At 38.5% G+C, this 23,566-nt stretch overlaps 1 protein-coding gene across 3 annotated transcripts in view; it reads left to right on the plus strand.

Moving 5' to 3' along the window:
* Positions 1 to 17,813, plus strand: part of sgk1 (serum/glucocorticoid regulated kinase 1) — a 48,125-nt gene extending 30,312 nt beyond the window's left edge. The window contains exons 5-14 of one of the 3 annotated variants that reach the window (XM_053482603.1): positions 1,006 to 1,066; positions 13,624 to 13,699; positions 13,862 to 13,937; positions 14,035 to 14,223; positions 14,677 to 14,808; positions 15,206 to 15,442; positions 15,657 to 15,752; positions 15,866 to 16,021; positions 16,118 to 16,207; positions 16,603 to 17,813. In XM_053482603.1, coding sequence (XP_053338578.1) covers positions 1,006 to 1,066; positions 13,624 to 13,699; positions 13,862 to 13,937; positions 14,035 to 14,223; positions 14,677 to 14,808; positions 15,206 to 15,442; positions 15,657 to 15,752; positions 15,866 to 16,021; positions 16,118 to 16,207; positions 16,603 to 16,770 — 1,281 coding nt within the window. In that variant the 3' untranslated portion in view covers positions 16,771 to 17,813. Of the gene's footprint in view, positions 1 to 1,005; positions 1,067 to 12,522; positions 12,671 to 12,715; positions 13,515 to 13,623; positions 13,700 to 13,861; positions 13,938 to 14,034; positions 14,224 to 14,676; positions 14,809 to 15,205; positions 15,443 to 15,656; positions 15,753 to 15,865; positions 16,022 to 16,117; positions 16,208 to 16,602 lie in introns of those variants that run through there. The other 2 variants (XM_053482602.1, XM_053482601.1) reach the window with 2 other exon arrangements.
* Positions 17,814 to 23,566: the final 5,753 nt, after the last annotated feature.

Consider the following 23,566-nt stretch of genomic DNA (forward strand, 5'->3'; position numbering starts at 1 on the left):
GTTCAATGATGGCGCAAATGCATCACTTTTGATGGAAACTGTCTTGAGTAATAACTGTGTTTAGAGGAAATGTGCAGTTTTAACCATCTATATACAGTTAATAAAAACAGTATGTACAATTTTTCTTTTTTGCAATATGTTCGGTACAGCCGTTGTAAAAAGTATGAGTGAAATAAAACCTTTTCTGACAACCAGTAGAGGTTTATTTCATCCATATACAATATCTTGCACAACTAACAGTCACTATTGTTCTGAGCGCAACTAGAAATTGATTTGCAGAAGACAATAGCAGACAAATGCTCCCAAGGCCACGCCTTTCACAATTTGATGGTAGAGGAAAGCTACTGTAGATGCTACGCTCAGCTTTAAATTTTGTACCAACAAACTACACTATATGAACAATTGTATTTAACCAAATCTGTTAATGATTAAATTCAGTTGTTTCAATCAGGCCCCTTATACACAGTGAAGGGAAATCTTTATGCTTTAGCATAGAAGGACATCTTGGACAATTCTGTGCTTCCAACTTTATGGCAACAGTTTGGGGAAGGTGCTTTTCTATTCCAACATGACTGTGCCCCACTGCACAAGGCAAGGACCATAAGGACATGGTTTGATGAGTTCGGTGTGGAAGAACTTGACTGGCCCTAACACAGAGCCCTGAGCTCAACCCCATCGAGCACCTTTGGGATGAACTGGAAGGGAGATTGTGAGCCAGGCCTTCTGGTCCAACATTAGTGCCTGACCTTATAAATGCTCTAGAGAATCAACACTCCAAAATCTTGTGGACATCCTTCTAAGAAGAGTTGAAGGTGTTATAGCTGCGAAAGGGGAACCAACTTCATATTGAAGTAAATGTATTTGTATACAATGTCATTGCAGGTTTGGCCAAATCTTTGTCCATATAGTGTATCCTATATATTTAGTGATGTGACTTAATATTGTCTATAGCAACTTCAATGAAATGCAACCAAGCTGACCATCCTTGTTGCTCTTTTTTTTCAGGCCATGGACCTGTATTATCACGGAGAAGCTGATCCAGATTACGGCTGCACCTCAGACCCCAGTAAGAGCTCCTCTTTCTTCCTCTGGAGTGATTATGTAACATAAAGTACCATGATCAGTTTCTCTCTTCGTCCAGAGCTTACAGAAATCAGCTTATTAGAACCGCCTAATAATTCTCTCTGCTTGAAATGTGTGGAAGAGCAAGAGTGTCCTGGATTAATTAATGTTCATAAAGCACGATGACTCACTGCAGCTTCTGACGAATTTGAGTCTCATAATCGTCTCGAAGCTGAAAGCAACCTGAAAATGTCAGGAACAAAAGCGACAGCGCAAATGACTAGATAATGAAAGAAACGACTTGCCAATTATATCCACCTCCATTATTTTAGCCATTATCTCTGTCTGCATTCTGTTTGTGAGAATATTAAGGCAAATTACATTTTACGAATGCTAATGATATGCTCATGAAAGCAAATGCCAAAGATTTGCAGCAAAGCGAGCGCTTTAGAGATGTGTAGAGATGTCTCTGGGATGACACGATGGTGCAGAGTGGTAGCCTCGACGCCTCCCAGCTCCAGGGATCAGGTGTTCCTATAATTACTGGAGATGGAGGAAATAAAAAGCTTTTAAGGTGCCTTTTACGGACGTAGAAAATCGTGACAGCTTTTGTAGACAACTTAAAATGGTCCATAAAGGGACTTATAATAGGGAGCCTGATAATGGGAGACGGGGACAGCTTTAAAGGAGCAGTCTGTAATTGTTAAAGCTTTCTGTCACTGTGCTGAATCCGATTGTTCTGAAAGTTCTAGCATGTGAAATGTCACATGAGCTCTGTTTCAGGAGAGTCTGGGGCGGAGATCATTCACTCACATTACTGTAGTATATAGTACTGTAAGTACATAGTAGAAAGACATCCATGGTTGCTTCATCTACAGCATGATTTTTGATGAAATATGAAATTAGTTTATGATGCTTACAGTAAAACCAAAAGCATCCAAAGCATCGCATGATGATAACAAAAATATTAGTCACATGATTATAACAAAACAATTTCATGAAAAACTCCAACTGAACTGTGACATGAGGGCAGAATTCCAAAAAATGGAATTTTAAAGAACACACCCACCCTTATGCTGACGTTTTTACCAGATATAATGGCATAAAGGTCAAACGGTATCATCTCCACTCAAACATCAGGTATGAGGCATCATATGCAACAAAGACAACAAGAAAAAACACAACCAGTGCATCAATAAGGACTTAATTTAAAAGGTTTTTAAGTACAGAGTATGACCATATGTGTTTAGTTTTAATTAAAAAGTCATTTCAATTTACAAGGAGTGTTCAAGTCAAACCAGGATTTTTAATTTTGCAGAGCAGACTTATGAGAGTAAAAAACTATCATTATTTTTATTATATACAATTCCCTGCTACACTAATGCATTTATCCCAGAGTTTCACAAGTGCCTGAATATCGTCAAGTTTTCTCAGTACGCTGGAGCCATGATCGGATTGAATGTTTTAGATCTGAAACACTGGCCTTCCAGGAACTCCTAACATGTGGAAATTGCTCGAGGTCAGAACTCTATGCGGGATGTGACAATAACTGGCAGCTGAGTTCTTGTAACGTGCAAATGCTGTTGGTGAACAATCGAATCGTCTCTGACGCAAGTTGAAGACAACTACCTGTCGATTTTCAAGGATCAGGTGTTTCACTCGCTGAATGTTCACAGACACGGTTGCACTGGGCTTTGACCCACCTATGCTGGGATCCACCTATGCATTGACGTACAGCCTTCTTTAAAACGTTTGCACCGATCACATGTTTTATTGAGGCTAAGAGTCTCATCACTGTACTGTGCTTGAAGTCTTCTATAAGTGTCATCCCGAGTAAGTCCAGATTTTACTTAAACGCTCCTTGTATATCCTGCATGAAATGCCACATATGTGTAACACAGAAGGAAAATTATATTTATATAATAATAATAGATAAATATTTTACAATGAGATTTTTCTATATTATTATGGATTTGGCTTATTATCCAATAATAAAAAATATATATTCATTTTATGGTGTAAAGTAAAAAATCATTTAAATAGTTGTGCAACCAATTACATTCACATAGACCTTTAAAATACTTTTTTTATTATCTTACTAAATAGGAAGTCTTCTGTTCTAGGATATGGTTGGAATTAAAGCAAATTGCCTGTAGTTTGTGAATGGGTGTATGTGTGTGCCCTGCAATGGATTGGCATCCTGTCCAGGGTGTACCCTGCCTCGTGCCCTAAGTCTCCTGGGATTAATCTTATGTATATCTCAAAGCGTTACACCTTAATCAGGATATTTAACTGGTACATTTTCTTGCAAATGTTTTATAAACATTTATATGAATGCATTTTTTATGCATTTATTTTTATTGTGTGACCCTTAACTATCTGTTAATGTGATACATTTAACCATTAATGATGGTTTGTTGTCAGAAGAATTGCACACATACCAGCTCCTATAGAATAAATCAAGAATAACAACTTATGCAACATAGTATTTGCACCGTTAGACGTCCCTCCTCCATGTTTCTTCTAAATACTATATTTGCATAATACAATAAACGGAACTGTATTTCACGCACGCTGCATATTTACTGTACATATGAACAGTCTGGTTGAATAGCTTTTGTTGATGTTGTTTAATTCCAATGTGCAAAGTGAATCACCACGGTGTCGGATTGGCCGTTTAAGAACCTTTGAGAATCCAAATCATAATTAGCTTGGAGATTTATAGCCCACTTCTTTAGCTTTTTATTTACTCCTATACCGCCTGTTGTATTATAGTGCAGTGGAGTGAGCAGGGAAGAAAGCGAGAGAGAAACTGGTACAGTGTTGAACACTGAATTGACCTACAGTGACTGTATGACGTGACCCTTTACATTGCGCATTATTACAGAAGCAGTAAAGTCAGGAAATATGGAAGGACTTATTCGGCATGACTGATGGGTTTTCAGAGCTCCTGCAGTGGCCCCACAAACTTTCCACTGGGACTTATCTTAAATTACGGTTTTATTCCACTTTCGTACCCGTGTTGATTTTACAACACCGGGCTGAACTATGTGAACCCTGCGCGAGACTAAACTAATAAATTCTGCAAGTTGAAGTGGAACAGCGAGAAGAAGTCATGACATGAGATCCATGCAGTTTATCAGCAGCTTATGTACAAGGGGTGTTCGAGTCAATCCGGGAATTTCTCTTGAATGAAGGCCAAAAAAAAAATCTAATGGCATTTACAGAAGCATTCTGTACGGTGAGATGAGACTCTTGGCCGCAGTTAAACTTTGAACGGTGCAAATGTTTTAAAGAATTCCACATGTCCGTGAATGAGGATCCCGGCTGAGTTTGGTCGAAACCCGTTGCAGCCGTTCCCATGAACAGTCATTGAGCAGATAACCTGATTCTTAAAAATACAAATAACTTGTCACCAACCTACAGAAAAGACACATCTGTCTCAAGCTGTTTCCACATGTTTAAAACTCCATTGAAGGAATTCCTGGGAGGCCAGCATAAGAAGTAAAGCAGGCAGTCTGAAGAATTCTACCCTAATGGTATCCAAGTGAAACACTAGGATAAGTAGTGCATTAGTGCAGCAGTATATAGAGAAATAAAGGGAGTTTTTACTCTCATGATCGAATTCTGTTATTTTGCACAACCAAAAGTCCCACTTTGACTTAAACACATGTTTTTTTTCCCCATAACATTTGGAATATGGATTAAAATGCAATTTATGATGCATAAAGGTTGTGTGTTACAGTACAGTACGTATGCTCTGGTTTATCATTAAGGTTGAACTGTGGCTGTGTTCTGTTAACCAGATTCCATTACTGTCATTTCATGGTTATATGTCGGCCAGATTGAGCAGTAAGTGTGGTCTGTCATCTGGGTTTAAATATTCGAACAGAAATATGAGGTTTCAGAAAGCCATTGCTGTTTTTAGGCCTTGTTGTTGTTGTTGTTGTGCTGAAGCATTGAACAATATCCAAAGTAATATTTAGGCTTGTCTAGTCATGTACTATATCCATTCACATTATCTCATACAAATCCGCCAACTTTGCTAAACAGCATAGCCTTTGTGGTGGTTTCTGCCATCATGGATCAAGATCTGGCTCATGTTTCTTTGTGCATACACCTGTATGGTGTTACATAATGCCACAGAACCCCAGAACACTATACGCTGCAAAACCACATTGGCATGCATAATTTCGGGATCGAGTTCAAGACACTAGTAGGTTTTAAAGCATATTACATAATCACCATTTTCAAATGCAAAAAAAAAAACAGTGTTTAGGCACTCAAGCTGAACCCTGTTGGAATAAATCCTCGAAATCCCCTTCTATCATCAACTCACCCTGAATATTTTTCATTCATGCACAACATAAAGGAAAAAAGAGAGAGAGAGACTAAAATATGCCTTAATAAAACAAAATGTCTGCAGGGGAGGGAAATTAAAAAGTCAAGAAGTTTCGAATTTCATTGAATGAACAGAAAACCCACAACCGGACCTAGTCCAGTTACAGTAAACACAATAACACAGTGAGTCATCTCTGAGTTGTATCCGTGGCAGTTGTGTATGGCTGCATGGTCGAAAGCTGACGTTAACAGGCGATGGATGAGTGTCAGGCCAGTTAGAAGGGTGCAGCGGGTTATCTAACCGCTTCACTAGGGAGCCTCAAATCATCCGGCTGACATCTGTTTATGTGTTTACAGTGTATATGTGTGTACTTGGCTCGATGCCCTTGGAAGAAATAATACATAAAGTGGGGCTGTACGTCGATGATGGATGGAAAAACAAGCGCAGTCTTCCCATGTGGGAATCAGATGGAGAGATCTTGAGAGGACTTTTTTTTTACGTTTATTGGCCTTACTTTTTACTGACATCATAACTTAATTTTTTTTTCCATGCACCCATCCATCATGTATTTAACTTCAACTGAGCATAAGACATAAATGACTTTTATATTAGTATATTCTATGTATCATATACAGGTTTCTGGACATTAAGCGGCTCTGTACATTATGGCTCAGTGGACTTTGACGGCCACATAAATTATTCTGTAGAACATTGAGTTCTGCAGTCTTGCATATCAATATATGCTACAACTCCCTTATCTTATAGATATAGTATGTCACCCTGCTAGCCAGCAATGAAGATGATAATTATTTCTGTGTCTGTGTGCATGGAGTTTGCATGTTCTCCCCATGCTTGGTGGGTTTCCTCCAGTTACTCCGGTTTCCTTCTACCGTCCAAAGACATGTACATTAGTCTAATTGGCGTTCCCAAATCACCCATAGTGTGTTAATGAGTGTGTGAGTGTGTGTATGTGGGTGAGTGTGTGTATGCTCTGTGATGGACTGGCACCCTATCCAGGGTGTACCCCGTTTCATGCCCTACGTCTCCTGGAATCGGCTCCAGGCCCCAGAAACCCATTTTTGTTTGCTGCTGCTAGCCCGCTATGTAGCATTAGCGTTAAAGACTATAAATATTAAACAGATAAGACTTGCTTAGAATTCCAGTCTGGTTAGTTAATCTAGCAGCAATAAAGATGTTAGATGTTTATAGATGTGACTTAAATATTATCTCAGGAACACAGTCAGATTAGCCTTTGTGTGCTAGCTGGCTATCAAACTCTTCCAATAAATGAGTTTATTATTATTACGCAAGATTTGTGGTAGTAATAAGATCTTTCAATGATATCTTTATGTTTTTATACATTGGAGTACCCAAAATTTTCTGTCTGTCTGTCTGTCTGTCTGTCTAGCCAAATTATGTCACAGCATTACACAAAACTGTCTGGACAAAATTAAATGAAACTTTTGCAGCACTTAGACACTGGCTGAAGTTTAACCTGCACCATAAGTGAAATCAAATTGTTGTGTAAAAGCGATGTTATAAACAGTTATGTGCCGAATTTAATCTACTTTAAAATAAGCTACTAATAAGCCTCTTAACAAACATCTGCACCAATAGATATTTAATTAGAAAAGCAAAACTGAATATTTTTACTGAGATTAGTTCATACTGTATTTTCACTTTGGCTAAAATAAGACTTTTCCAACTGTTATTCACTCTCCAATTACTGAAGAGAGAGCGTATTTGACTGATGATGAAAAAAGTACAACTTAGCGTTAGCAGGGTGTAAACTTTTCTCTATCCTCCTTCCCATTGATTGTTATAAGATGAAATGACAGTAGATTTAAAATCTTGCCATGAACAATTCCAATGCCGTGGAAACCAATACCATATAATGTTGTCACACCAAACAACATTTTGTGAAATTACAGTACAAAAAAAAACGCTTTAATATTTTACCTATTTCTACAAACTCTTTTCCCATCAATGATGGGTGCATACACTAGTTGTCTACTAAATAACACTTTGTTTTGCTTTGCTTTGTTTGAGCCATACCCTTAGCAACCATTCTGGTATGAAAAATGTAGTGAGGTTACAAAAAGAAACTGTTTGATTGACAGGCATTTATATGAGCTCCTGAATGATGGCGACAGAATAAACGTGGGCCTGTTTACTGTCAGCACTGACGGTTTCTGTTCTGATTAGTTTTTTTCCTGTCTGCTCTTGGTTGAGTGACGACATCATCAGAGTTCATCCCTTCCGCCCAGACATCCGTCCTGTCGTTATTTTTTTAATGACTGTTTTGCCGGTTGTACAGTTAAATGATTGCTTTTGCGTAAAACCAAATTTACAAACACATGACAAATTTTCCACTAAGCCTGTAGGCAATGGCTTTGGTTTAGTCCCGAAACTACGAGGTTAATGGCATAACAAAGCCCAGTATTACTAAATTTTTGTGTAAATACATGCTCGTATCGTCATATACTGGCTGTAAAGACATTATAAAAATATTCTTTTTAAGTAAATAATTTAATTAAATAGCAGTGAGACTCTGTTTTCAGATTCCCTGTGGCTAGCACTGTCATGAGCATTTCAAGGGTTTATTTCAGTGGGCAAAGGGAATAAGGCCAGCTGATGAGAGGGCAGTGAGTTCACAGCCTGGTATCACAAAGCTTTCACTGCTGGGCCTTTGAGCGAAGCCCTTAACCTTCAACTGCTCAGTTGTACTGTATAAATGAGATAAATGTAAGTCGCTCTGGATAAGGGCGTCTGCCAGAACTCGTAAATGTATTTACATGCTTCCAGAGGACAACTTTATTATAATCCACATCATTTTCAGCTGCCTGGTATAATCCAAGCTTCATAAAGTGGAATGCATGCATTAAAATTTTGTCCATGGTTTATCTAGAGTGCTTTTCTTTGGAGCTGGAGTCTATCTCGGGGGACATGGAGCACAACACCCTGAATGGGGTGCCAACCCTTTGCACACACACCATGGCCATCCACTTAGATTTTATGGCTTCACACACACACGCACACGCACAGACCAGAAGTGAGATTCAAACCCCCGACCTTGGACATGCGAGGCGACAGCGCTAACCCATATTCCACTGTGTTTCCCGGTTTTATACATTTAGGCATTTTGGCAGACGCTCTTATCCAGAGCGACTTACATTTTTATCTCATTACACATCTGAGCAGTTGAGGGTTAAGGGCCTTGCTCAAGGTCCCAACAGTGGCAACTTGGTGGTTGTGGGGTTTGAACCTGGGATCTTCCGAACCGTAGTCCAATGCCCTAACCACTGAGCTACCCCTGGCCCCATTATACAATACCCACCTTACCGTATCTGCTGATACTTGTAGTAATGCAGATCCAGCCTAACCCTTACTTTATCTTTATATTAGGTAGAGTGATTCAGCAGTGCTTTATTCCTTTTTTTCTGTCCAGCTCTCTCACCTTCTTATCAAATCAGTTTCGAAAGCTTTAACTTTCACAATAATCCTGCTGTCAATGCCATTGCGCTTTTCATCTCACAGATTCCTAATTAGCTGAGCTGAGTCTCTGCTGTAACTAAGCTCAGCTAGCTCATATAGTCGTATTGTGAGTCGTGCCAACATCTTTTCTATTCTAGAGTGGATTTTCCATTAATTTGAGAGTGAAAATGACTAGAAAATGGGGAAAAAGAAAGGAAGCGCCTGCTCATTGTGTTTTTAGGAGCATTTTTCCTTCGCAATCGAGCTGTGGATGAACAAAAAAAAAAACGTGAATGTGAAAGTCTTCCAATTATATAGGCTACAGGAAAATACAGTGGATTTATATACGTAATATGAGAATGTTGGGTTGTTGTGTGTATATATGTGTAGAACTGCAAGCTTTAAGAAATAAAGGGTACTCTACTGTATAATTCCTTGTATCCGGAGTGATAACCTTAAGTAAATCTTTTTGTATGTAATCTTCTACCTAGAAAGCGCCATACTGGTGTATCGTTAAAGCTTTATGGTCAAATTCCAACTGTTAAATCTTTTTAAAGGCTGGTTGAATGATGAATATTAAATGTACAATAGAAACAAGGAAATGTACAGTTCAGTATCTACAATGTGCTTTCTTCTGAGAGGGCATGAACTGCAGTAAATCGCACCAAGGATCACCTCCGTGAGAACTCTTGACCTGTTTATTATTTTTTTCAACATACTTAATATGTCAGGGTGGCCTGTAAATCTGATAAGGAGTCTGGGATTGCATGTCATAAAGAAAACTATGCCAGGTTGAATTCACTTCTCAGGAGGCTCAGGAGGCTCAGGCGGCAAGGAGCGACTCACAGAAAAGGTTTGTTTATTGGGGGCTTTTTTTTTTATTTACATTTTGGATTTAAACAATAAGCTATAATTCGGGTGGCAAACAGTATCTGATCTGTATTGTCCAGTAGAAGTACAGGACTGACCAAAAGTCTTTTAAAAAATGACTTACAAAAACTCTTGAGCCACCCCTCATTTATTTTTATTGAGACAATAGAAACGACATGCCACTTTCTTAATAGAACTGAATAAGGGGTGGCTCAAGATTTTTTGTAAGTCAATATTTGGTATGACTGCTGTTATTCTTTAACTCGCTTAAGCAAGCTTTCTTGTAATTTCCTTAAGTAGTTTTTAAGAAAGGTTCTCCTGCTTTCTTAAAGGACATTCCAGAGCTTTTCTTTGTACGTTGGCTCCCCTTTGCATCATTCTCTATCAAGATGATCCCACAATAATGTTGAGATCCGGGCTTTGGGGAGGCCAATCCATGACTGATATTGTTCCATCGTATGTGGTTTGTTTTCTATTGAGGTATTTTTTGGCTCTGTGGGCCCTCAAGACTTTACTCCTATACATATAATTATGTATGTATTTAATTACATATAATATGTACTATACACTTTATACATATAATCAAGTTTTGCGCTCAGCCCCACACTACATGGAGCACTCAAGCACTTTTCTATGCTTGTGAATGAGCTGAACTCTGAGTTTTTACTTTATTAGCATACTGTAAATGGATGGAGCACCGTGACTGACAGAATCACAGAGTTAATTAGCGAATGTCCCAGTTTGCTTTGGCGCTGAGGGATGCTATCCATCCATAAGTTCTCATTGAAAAGTGAATATACTTAGCTTACCACTCAACATTCTGTTTTCCCCATGAGCTGAAGTCAGGGATGCCAGATTGGTGCTTCTTGCTCAGAATGTGTACAAGTTCAGTGCTGGGTAAACTTACAGTTCTGACTCATTTGCATTGTTTATGTAAATGAAACTCGTTACAATTAGACTAATAAAATTGGAAAAATTAAATATTGCATATTCAGATCATTAAAATTAAGTATAAAAAATGTCTGTAAACTCAAAAGACTAAATATGGGTTATATACAGTAAAAAAAAAAGTAAAAATTTACTGGTTAGCACCCAGTGTCCCCTTTCACCTCTAGGTTCCAGGTTCAATTTCCACCTCTGGGTATGTGTGCATGAAGTTTGCAATGTCTCCCCCTCCTTAGTTGGTTTCCCCCGGGTACACTGGTTTTCTCCCACAGTCTACAGTCCATGCAGATTAGGATAATGGGCATTCCCAAATTTCCCATTGTGTGAATGAGCATGTGAGTGTTATTTGTGTGCCCTGCAACGGATTGGCACCCCACTTAGGGTGTACCACGCCTAGTGCCCTAAGTCTCCTGGGATAGGCCCCAGCCCCCCCATGACCTGGCATTATACAGGATAAAGTGGTATAGACAATGAGTGAAGGAGTGAGCTCTTGTTCTGGGTGCTATCTGTAAGAGCAAAATGCAAGAACCTTGTTTGTCATAAATACCAGCACTCACACAAACACCACACTGGGGACTTTGCAATCAAAGTCAGCACTATGACATCAGCACTATGACGTCATAGCTCTGATAGGGCTGATGCTCTGATAGTGCTAATGTCATTGCGTGCAAAGGGCTGCTCTTGGTCTTCTAAGGATTTTTTTAACCATATAGCGCAATTTGGAGGTCTTATCATGCTCCAAAAGCACATAGGTTGAAATCTGCTGTCATTAGGATATCTGAGCAGCTGGCTTTACCCTTGTGGAGAGATTTTGACTGCAAATGCAGTCTTGCATGTAAATAAAATTCACATTTAGATCTCATAGAGCTAAACGATTTTTTTTTTATCTGTATATTGTGGACTCTACGAAACAAGAAATCAGTTATTTTGTGTTGTTTGCAAAATGCACTCAATATAATTTGATATCCTTCATTTATATGATTGCCACCAAACCAGGCTAATATGATCTCAACGTTACATCTGAGGATGCAAAATTGCAAAGGGATTTTTTTTATATTTCAAAAGGTTCAGGCGTAGCGAGGACTTAAACTTATGGTAAAAAGTGTCTAGTAACTTTGTTATGTATATATAAATAAATTTACATATATTCATTTGTTATTTATATTATAATTATATAGGTATATATTACATCATATTGTATTGGTATTTCCCCTATAATTGCTTTCTTTCTGGTGAGCCTGCAGTGGCATTGTATCCAAATACATTTACTTCAATATGGAGTTGGTCCCCCTTTTTCAGCTATAACAGCTTCCACTTTACATGGAAGACTTTTTAGTGTTTCCGTGGGAATTTGTGCCCATTCATTCTGTCGAGCATTTTTGAAGGTCAGGCACTGATATTGGAAAATGGCTGGCTCACGATCTCTGTTCCAGCTCATCCCAAAGGTGCTGGATGGGGTTGAGGTCAGGGCTCGGTGTTCAGGCCAGTTAAGTTCTTCCACACAGAACTCATCAAACCATGTCATGCTTTGTGCACTGGGGCACAGTCAAAGTTGGAAGCATAGCATTGTCCAAGATTTATTGGTATGCTGAAGATAAAGATTGCCCTTGCAAGATTGCTACTGGGGATCAGGGGCCTGATTGAAACACCTATCAAATTATTTTACGTGCACGTGACAATAATAATTCTATTTTGTAGATAAAGATTTTTTTTGTTATTAAATATAGCCTACTGTATACTGTATATTTGTGTGGAGAGTTGTAAAAGTTGACAATCTGGCAACACAGCTTGAAGTGTTTTGGCACAGACTTCCTCGGTTTTGTCGGCGTCGCGCGAGCCATCCGGTGCAGTAAGGAGAGAGCGCGAGCTTACTCACTCACTCACGCGCTTCTTATGGGCTCGCGGATTCACCGGCAAATCAAACCGAGTTCAGTGCCGGTGTCGGCGTGTCTGTGGCCGGAACCTTTCTCTCATCAGGTAGGGCGCTGAAAGATGAAACCCGTTTCCATTCATTCGTGTGTGTAAAACGGATTAGCTAATGTTCCTCGCAAAATCGGACTCGACTCTTGAATAAAAAAAATACTTTTTAATGGACTATTATGTTAAATTGATGTTTTGTGGTGTTTATTGTGGTGATACATGGTAATTGTTTTTGTAACTAATTAATTAGCTTTAAACTGTCTTTCCTATAATTTTTTTAATTAAAACCATCATTTTTTTTTAGTCTGGTTATATACCGGGTTGCCAGGTTGTCGTTTTACCCCCAGACGGTTTGCTATGTTATTTAAAAAAATCTGCTCAGTTAAAAACAGCATGATAAATTGCACAAAAAAACGAATAAAAAGACTAGTATTTATTAAATAGTCATTTGTACGAAATTTCATTTCAAAATAAAGTCTTCTCAGTAAGTTTTTTTAAGGGTTAAAACTATCCTTTAAAATCTGGCAACACAGTCTATGCGTGAGAATCCGTTTTTTTTTTCTTACGTTTTTTTTTTTATCCTTGTGCTGTGGAACGTTAACGGCGCGCGCGGGTGCGCGTGGGAGGGGCGTGTCTTGTGACTTATTACTATTCAAAGCGCAGTCGCGTATGATTGGTTCGGAAAGTGTCGCTAGTCTCCGCCCACAGCCCCACCGAGCTTGTCTGGTATAAAGAGACGAAAGAGCGGCGTAAAGAGTTCAGTAAGGCTTTTGTGTGGATTTGGGTGCGTGCCCGAGCTGGAAAACTACAGGGACAGTCATGACCATCCAAACAGAGACGGGCGTGAGTGCTCCCGCCATGACCTACTCCAAAACAAGGGGACTGGTGGCTAATCTCAGCGGTAGGCTTTCATTAGTTCTGCCATGAATGGAGCTCCTTCAAGCCAACCTGCTTCAGTGGAAGAATATCAAGTGACTCTTTTTGATCTTCTTTTTTTCTTTCTCTTGCAGCTTTTATGAAACAGAGGAAAATGGGACTGAATGACCTTATTCAGAAACTGGCGACCAGCTCCTACGCCTGCAAACAGTGAGTATTCAGTTGCAGTGTTTATGCACGACACAAAAATTCCAAATACAAACAAAAACAAGTGCATTCATGTGTGCATGCATCATCACCCTCCTGTGTTTTATACTAAACTACGCCTGTGTTTTATACTAAACTAATTGCACTTTCTGGATGATTTCACAGCTCAGAGGTGGATTCTATCCTGACCTTGACACCTCCGCAGGATCCTGAGCTGATGACGAGCAACCCCTCTCCTCCTGTAAGTACCTTTTCGCCTGTGCTTATGCACACCCGATACAACAACAATCGATTATGACAGTACACCTGACCGTGACTCTTCGTGTCTCGTCCCGCAGCCGAGTCCGTCCCAGCAGATCAACCTAGGACCTTCGTCCAATCCGACCGCCAAGCCCTCTGACTTCAACTTCCTCAAGGTTATCGGAAAAGGCAGCTTCGGGAAGGTTCTTCTGGCTCGCCATCGTGGCGATGACCAATTCTACGCTGTTAAAGTGCTACAGAAGAAAGCCATCCTGAAGAAGAAAGAGGTGTGTTATGTCATCTATTTTAAATAGGCCAAGCTGGGTTTAGTGTCTAGGGTATAGTGTCTGATGGCTTTTTTTGGCTTGTTCCCTATAGTATCTAATTAAGGAAAGTCTATTGGGATCTCTAGCACTTATTAAAAAGATACTCAATCTAGTGCATCTGTAGCGTATTTGTGCTTACAACAGATGAGAATTTAAACCTGTAAACAAATAACAGTAGAAGTAGTTTCATGTCGAAAATGATTTATATTTAAAGAATCCATGTATTAGTTTTAAAACATCTTTTGCATAGCAACGTATTATGCTTATGTTTTGAGTCCAATGCATTGAAATAGGTTCAAAACTGTTAACATTTATTACGTTGCTGATAATAAGAACAGGGTTTTATACATTTATTTATTTAATTCCTTTGCTTTTAAAACTTGGACCCTAACCTTGTTCCTTTGCTCGTCGCAGGAGAAACACATCATGTCAGAGCGTAACGTGTTACTGAAAAACGTGAAGCACCCGTTCCTCGTGGGCCTTCATTACTCTTTCCAAACTGCAGACAAACTCTACTTTGTGTTGGACTACATCAATGGAGGAGAGGTAAGAATATCCCTGTGTGTTTCTGTGTCAAATAGGGGACATGAGCGAGGTAAAGTGAGACAGTAAGGGGGAGACAGACGGAGACAGGGACAGAGAGCGGATATCCCTTCTTTGCTCTTTAAAGGGAGCTATTCAGGAAATGGCTGGGAGGGCCTTTGTTTGTATGTGTGTGTGTGTCTGAAAGCGGGGGCCGCTCAATTTAGCAATGATGGAGCTTTGGTCCTGTGTGTGTGTGTTGTATCTTTCAGTAGAGTACACTCTCATTTCCTCCCATTGTTGGAGAAGTGAAGAGTGAAGAAAGGGCTGATTAAATATGGCTCACAGGATGTAGGTCCAAGGACTTAATCATTCTCTCTCTCACTCTCTCTCTTTTTTTTCCCTCCCTTTCTTTCTGTAGCTTTTCTATCACCTTCAGAGAGAACGGTGCTTTCTCGAACCCCGTGCCCGCTTCTACGCTGCTGAAATCGCCAGCGCTCTGGGCTACCTGCACTCCCTGAACATTGTCTACAGGGACCTGAAGCCTGAAAACATCCTCCTGGACTCGCAAGGACATATCATCCTAACAGACTTTGGCCTCTGCAAGGAGAACATCGAGCCTAACGGAACCACATCCACTTTCTGTGGGACGCCAGAGGTACGTACCATCTATCTTTGCTACTTGACAGCTTCCATAGAGCTACGGGAGCTAAAACGCCTCTATTTTGTCTTTGTCACTTTTACTGTCTCTTGTAATGGAACAAAGAGGCTAAATAAATACCTTTCCTTAGATGGCACTTTTTATCACAGCCTGTGACAGGAGACGTCTACTCAAGCTCTTATTTTACATCCGTTCTCTTGATGTTTTTCAGTATTTGGCTCCAGAGGTGTTGCATAAGCAGCCGTACGACCGTACAGTGGACTGGTGGTGTTTGGGCGCCGTGCTCTATGAAATGCTCTATGGCTTGGTGAGTATTACATCACACAGTACAACGATCCACACAAACTATGTAATTACAACCCCTAACCAAGCCCAGAGTTATAACCCTTCATTTATTTTTTTTATTATTTTCCCCCCCAGCCTCCGTTTTATAGCCGCAACACAGCCGAGATGTACGACAACATCCTGAACAAGCCGCTGCAGCTGAAGCCGAACATCTCAAACGCTGCCCGTCATCTCCTTGAGGGTCTGCTGCAGAAAGACCGTACCAAGAGGCTAGGCTGCACCGATGACTTTGTAAGTGTCTTGCTCGACAGCGTCAGTAATACCTGGAATGTGAATTAACTTTATCACATGACTCATATTCTTCTCATTGCTTTTTTTTTCCTGCAGAATGAGATCAAGAACCACATGTTCTTCTCCCCCATTAACTGGGACGATCTGAATGCTAAGAAGCTTACTCCTCCCTTCAACCCCAATGTGGTACGTTCCATTATTCTGCTAGAGGTTTTAGTTACGATAAAGATCATAGACTGTATCCAAGTTCCCAAAGATGTATATTCCCCAAAGTTCTGTTTCTTTAGCTGCACATGGTGCATCAATGGAATTTTCTAATGTTTCTCAGGGAGTTCATAAGGTCATAGGGTTACTAAACTCTAAAGCTGACAGTGACATGTTTTTGTTAGTGAAAATAGTTCAGTGAAATAGCCTACACACTGACCTACAAAATAAACAAAAGAAAAATTTAACACAATATCTTACAAGATAAAATGAAACGATTGTCATGTTTAAGTAAAACTCCCATCATTGAATTTCCTTTAAGCTAATTAATTTTTATGTTTTTTTTTTTCTCCTTTTTTTTTTTCTTTTCTTTTCAGACCGGCCCTAGCGACCTGCGGCACTTTGACCCAGAGTTCACAGACGAGCCGGTGCCGAACTCCATCGGCTGCTCCCCAGACAGCGCTCTGGTGACTGCCAGCATCAGCGATGCGGCAGAGGCCTTCCTTGGCTTCTCCTACGCTCCTGCTATGGACTCGTACTTGTAGCCCATCACCATGGAGACACCATCCCATAGACTCTGGCACCGTAGCTCACTACCATGGAAATGCCGTCCCATGGAGTCCCACCTGTAGTGCATCACTATGAGAATGAAGCCAGCCCCATTGCCCCGCCCCCAGATTGGGGGCCCCTGTTTGCACATGGCCTTAGGCAGCTCCATAGGCCTTGGTTTAAAGGCCTTAATCGTACACATGAGAGAATTGACCTTCTTTCATCATCATCATCATCTTCGTCGTCGTTGTCATCGTCGTTGTCACAGACTTGTTTGTCTACGCAGAGCATGGTTACTTCTCCGCTTACACCCGTCCTGGTTCGACTGTTCTGGATGCACAGAGAGGAAAAGAATGTGCAGAAGTGCTGAAAGACTTTATTTATACGTTTTTTTTTTTTCTTTTCTTTTTTTACCCACATATTCGAGGCTATTGCTGTTGTCAGAATGTGAATATTCTGTTTCCAGAGGACTGTGTGTACATGTGCCTTCATCTTCCCTGTCTCTCAAGAGTCCTCTGGGTCATATGACCACAGTCTGTCACCACTTGCATAACCTCAAGTTTGGTTGCACAATTAGTCTATGATTTCAACATTACATTTAAATGTTTTTTTTTTTTTTTTTTAAATCACATTAAATTTCTCATTCCCTTTGATTGAGTGGGCTAACGCTGGAAGGGATCTGCTGCTATGTTTGTGTGTAGATAGACGCCTGGACCGTCCAATCAGACGCCTTTGTCTCACCTTTAGTCTTCCAGCTTCCTTTTTGTGACGTAACAAAACCACTCAAAACAAACAACAACAAAAAAGCATTCCGTCTGTGTCCACTTACCACATTCCACTCAATATGACTGTGTACTGCTATTTAAGTTTGTTTGTATATTTTGAGTCTGTGTATTAGTTTTAATATATATGGAACAAAGCAACTAAGGATATGCTTACATGTAATGATAACTGTTAAACATGTACTGTAAAATTGTAAAATGTTTGATTTATGTGACTGTTTGGTTTGCAATAAAACATTGTTATTTTCCCCAAAATATCTAAGTTTTTGTCATCCTGTTTCCTTGATCTCTGGGTTAGGAATTGTTTTCAATCTCATCATAAGATGTCAATGTATGCTGGAATGCAGAAACTACAGTAGCATCTATTTGTCTTTTAAACTCTTAACTGAAATGACTTGTGTCTTCAGTGTAATACTTGTATAGGGTTACAATGACAAAATTCTCTAATGTAGGTTTACTTTGTAGGTATACAATTAGATATTATAATATCAAGCACAGCCTGGTCCCCCTAATAAGATCAACTTACTGACATCATAAAAAGAAAACAACAAAGGAGAACCACTTGTCGGTGAGGCTCATCAGAGAAAAAAAAAAGCCTTTTTGCTGCAGAGCATAAAGTTTGTGCTTTGGAGCAGTGGCAAAGGGTAATGTGGTTTAGATTGACCCTATTCTGGAGCAATGGGTGCATCAGGGTAAGAAGATAAGCATAGGAAGTGATGCACCCATCATGCATAGTGCACACTGCACAAGCATCTCAGCAACGTAATGTGGCAATAAAATGAAGTCAGCTGACGACCTGAATGTACCAAATGACCAGGTTGTCACATAAATTATTCATATTGCACATTTTCGCTTTTTCTCTGCACCTAAATTATGTTACTCCTGAATCAGGCTTGGGTAGATATGGACTAAAGGATGATTAGTCTATGGAAAAACATTAGATTTTGTCTCTACTTGTACATACCAATGTGATATGTATGTGTGTATGCTCACTGTGTTTGGTTGATCTGGTGGAATCAGAACCAAACATCAATGACTCATAATGAATCATCCAGTCGGCACAGCTGCACCTGATCATGTCAGAGTAACTGCTGGGGTGAGAATTATAATAATATATCATCAGTGGTGCTCCCTTTCCAATGGACAACCGTAGTAGAGAGGATGCGTACATAATGTTTAGCTAATAATCACAATGGCCTTCCTAAGCTATACGTTTAAAACTACAGTATGCATGCACTATTGCTGAGTTTTACTTACTATGCATGCTATTATATATAAACTATGCATGCACAGCTATGAGAAGCGATATATGTGTATCTTTATGAGGTGGTTTCCAAGCTACAGTACTGTATTGACTGTTTAACTGCTCGCATGATGGTTGCAGATGGACTTTCTTCCTCTTTCCTTTGCCCTCTTAGCGCAAACTTGTGCGTCACTCCTCTTACACAGCGCGGCCCCTCTGACGCACAACACACCAACATTTGCAGCCTGTCTTTGACCTCGCGTCTAGTCACCTTTTAAGTGAATTGCATAAAAAGTTGACATGAATCGTAGAAAGCAGTACTGCATTGGCTTTAAAGCAGACATCAGATTAGATCAGTGATACGAGTCTAAGTTCCTTTGATGTCACAACAACAGCGTGCATTCTTAGAGCGAGACAGGATGTTGACGGTAGTGTCCGGCTTTGGTGGTTGGCATTCCGACTCACAGTTTTTGGGATTGCAAAAATCTATCCAATTTATAAATGTATTATTTCTCCCTGAGATGCTTGATTAGATTTATTAAAGTTTGTGCACATTTCAGGCTTGAAATGGACTTGTTCTGTGTATTGGCACAATTTTTTTTCTTTGTTTTAGAAAGAAGTGTCTAATAATTATTTTTCTTCTGGACTATATTGATTAACAGAACAGCCTTTCAAGTGTAGGCCTCTTTTATTAAACACTCACCATAGACATGGTGTTCTACTGCCCCCTGCTGGAGATCTCATGTGTCACATGATTAACTGAACACAAGTGAAAAGCTCAGTTCTTTTAAAAAGAAAAATACTCATTATACTGTATAAATAATAAAACACAACTGGATATTGCTGTTTTTTTATATTTCTGGTCTTGCTTTTTTTAATTAGTTTATTGTTGGATTTAATGTTGTGCCAGATTTATGAAATAAGTTGGTTATTACCTACAGTATAGTATATAAACTACAGTACCACCAGCATTTTTTTATTTGCCTTTATCTTACATAGATTAATAAGACGCTTCACAATCCACTATGTCATGCTACAGAGAAAAAGCAAAGTTTTTCTATGCAAAGCTACTTTAAACTAAAATTTGTGTCTATCTGTCTAATGTAGAACCAAGTACCAGTTAAAGTACGTATACAATCTGGTATTTAATTACTAAAGTATGGCACATGGTTCTACAATGTTCTGTATTATAGTACTATGGAACACATACCAGAATACTGTTAATAATACTGTTAAGGTGTTTATGTACCATAATGATAAAATATAGTTATTTAAGATGGAAAGAAATTGCATTAACTGCATTCTCCATATAAACGTTTGTCAGAGGCCAGACTTCCTGATACTAATATTTAACTTTACAACTAATCTTTACCACATGAAATCTAACCAGGAAATGTTTGGGATGATGGAGTGGTGTGTGTGTGTTTTTGTGTGTGTGCTTTCAGACAAGTTCCCTGTAATCTCACAGTGAGTTTTGTTGTTTAGTGCCCCCTAGTGGTGACAAGTGAAAGTAACTTCTAGCTCTGGAAAGTTCTGGAATCTTCTCCTCAGGTAAATTCCAGCATCATAACTGGCTAACAGGTATTAAGCACAGTGGCATGAAAAATATGAATAAACACACATAGTTTATTGTTAAAAAAAAAATTAAACACCAAATTACAAATTACCCTGATTATTATTTTATATTTCAGATTAAAATATTTTAAAAACATTTTATATATACTTTTTTCCCCTTCCCCCCCTATATTCCTATATTTCTATATTCTGTAATATTTTTTATTATGCCCTTATTTGTACAGTTAAATTACTAGTTAAATTTATTTTCTTTCGTATTTCTTTTTATTTATATTTATTCCATATAGTTTTTATTTTCTTTTTTAAGGTCACTGGCGGTCGTACACGCATTTCACTGCATATCGTACTGTGTATGACTGTGTATGTGACAAATAAAATTTGAATTTGAATTTGAATATTCTCATCTTTAAGCATGCCTTGAAGCGACAACTCAAAAGAACGTTCTGATTTGCAAAGGATCTTGACTGTCTGTCTGAGAGTGGACTGTCCCAGAGACAAATAGCTAAGAATCTTGAAATCCCACTTTTTTTTTTATTTTTACCACAAACAGAATTTTAGATCAGTTTAAAAAAAAGTGTGAAACATGAACACACTATGCATGATGGTGCATCGCTTCGTGCACTTCCCTTCTTACCCTGATGCATCCATCGCTCTGGAGCAGGGACAACCTGAACTCATCAGACGACAGGGCTTATTTTAATTGCTCCAAAGTCCAATCTTTATGGTCCCTAGCAAACCAAAGCTAATTCAAAGCTAAACCTTATATAGAGTGTATATGTTTTATCATAAAACTCTCTTCACTTCTTGTGTCTATTTATATTTCTTGCATGTCTGGTTACAGTATGCATATTACAATAATGTATTATATCATAAATCATGCATTAATTAATCCATTTTTTAAAAATGGCCAAATAAATAAAATTGGTTAAAAAAAAACTGGTGCTACTGTATTTTAATTTTTTTTAATGGCTTTCTGGCTGTGTCTGTAACAAAAGCTGCACTGACTTTATCACCTCGACTAAAAATACATACCCTAAATTATTATTATTATTATTATTATTATTATTATTATTATTATTATTGTTATTATTATTATTATTAGTAGTAGTAGTAGTAGTAGTAGTAGTAGTATTACTCATAGAATTCTTAATTGTTTTTCTTTCAGTTTTTCTTTCAATATTTATACACCAGTTTTAAATGTTGATTCACTGCACAGGAATAATTTTTATTTATTTATTTGCAACTCATAGTTTTTAAAGCTATTTTACTCCATGATTGTAATAACTTTTACAAATGAAAAAAGCACATTTAAATGAGTAACCATGTGTGAAACTGAAGAATCAAAGACATTTGTTTATGTGCTTTTTTGATTTTGGATCACATGTAAGTAGTTCATATGTAAATGTACATTTTTACAGTTTTTAAAACATAAACTTACTAGTAGGGATAGACTCGTATAGAACCTTACATTTTCACCACCATTGCAGAAATTGCATTAAATTCTATTTATATAGAATAAAAAACGATTTATAAAGTGATAATAATGAGCAAGCCGGGGGCTCATGAAAAACTGGCTGAGATTACAAGAGGATAAAACCTTAAGAGGAACCAGGTCTGAAAGGTTACTCATCCACATTTCTGTGACACCAGATAGTATGACCATAAATAGATTTCTACTATAACTGTTTGCTGTGGTTTAGTTAACATGAAGTCCACTGTTCACTGAATAAGACTTTGGTACAAAAGTGTTTGTGGCAATTTCAGTGCTTAAACTATTTGAGCAATTGCTGTCATAAGCCATCATAGTGAAGCTGTTTGGATCAAATGCGCTCCGAACCATCTTCGGTCAATTAAGCGGAATCTTCGTCAGTTTTCACGTGAATCTTTAAGCTTTTAATGTGTCTGATCCCTGTGTCCGATCAGGAGGTGAATAAAACTAAATGGTGGAAACTACAAAACTACTGATAATGTGCTGCTGGCATGCTTCATGAACATAAAGTTAGGATGGAGTCAGAGCACCAGACAGTCTTCTGTTTTAATGAGTTTGACCTTTTAATGGTATCCAGCACGGTTTGTTGATATTTTTTCTGTCTGTTCAGCACGTTTTTCAGGCTCATCCTGAAACTCTCGCCTGTGGCTGAGCTTATGCTTAATTTGCTGACTGACTTTCTCTCTGAAGCACATTTCTCAAGCATCAATTGTCACAGACATATTTTACTTGTCCTGCATGTACTTGGAAAAAATAATAGCTGAACAACCACACTTCTGCTCAACGTTTTCACAATATACAGAATTCACTGCAGATCTGTGAAATAAAATGTGGTAAAAATGTGGGCTGTGGGCATCACTTCATCTAAGCCACACTTGAATCTGAAAAGTCCCATATTTGATTCCTTCTTTTGATAGTTAACACAAGTCCCCAACTGAAATAACCCTCAGATAAGAAGTTTTTTTCATATCTCAAACTCTGCCTGTTTCACTTTTTTCCAAATGTGTTATTTCAGCATTTATGCAAATGCTCCAGTACTCTTAAAGCCATTAATGCGATTTTACTACATCATACACTTTTATTCATATTCTCAATGGCCTATAAAATGTTATCATAAATGAGAGGTTTGTCAACTACCTGTAGCTAGGCTCATTTTAGATGTAATAGACAAAAAAATACAGCTTTGCGTTTATTGCAATATTAAAGTCCCCTAAAGAGAATTCTATATACCTATGAGTCAAGTTGTGCTCATGTGTCTTTCATAATATTGCATAAACTGAATTGCTCTACGTGCTACATAGATGAATAAGAAATGTAGAAATAGAATTACATTTTGTGTTATTTTTTCAAACAATTCACACAATGCAGCTTCACAGAAATATGAATGCATATTTATACCATGAATGAGCAAATCAGAGCAATGAAAACAAGTGTGTTATGTGTGAAAGGTTGCATAGCTAAGGGTGTTTTCATGCCAGATTATACTGTACACTCCTTTATTTGGAATTTTGCGTCTTTTAATCTAGGTTTCCAAAATGTCCTCAAAAACTAAGATTGTGTTTAAATCCCAAAAACTGTTTATATGTTTATTGCATAGTGGACAGGTTTGTAGTAAAATGTTCCATCTGCTGATGATGCAGTGTTCATTACTCTAGGTCAGAGTGCTGATGTGGGCGAAGGTTTTTTATTCCAATCAAGCAGGA

Source organism: Clarias gariepinus, chromosome 22 (genome assembly GCF_024256425.1).
Source record: "Clarias gariepinus isolate MV-2021 ecotype Netherlands chromosome 22, CGAR_prim_01v2, whole genome shotgun sequence".
NCBI lineage: Eukaryota > Metazoa > Chordata > Actinopteri > Siluriformes > Clariidae > Clarias > Clarias gariepinus.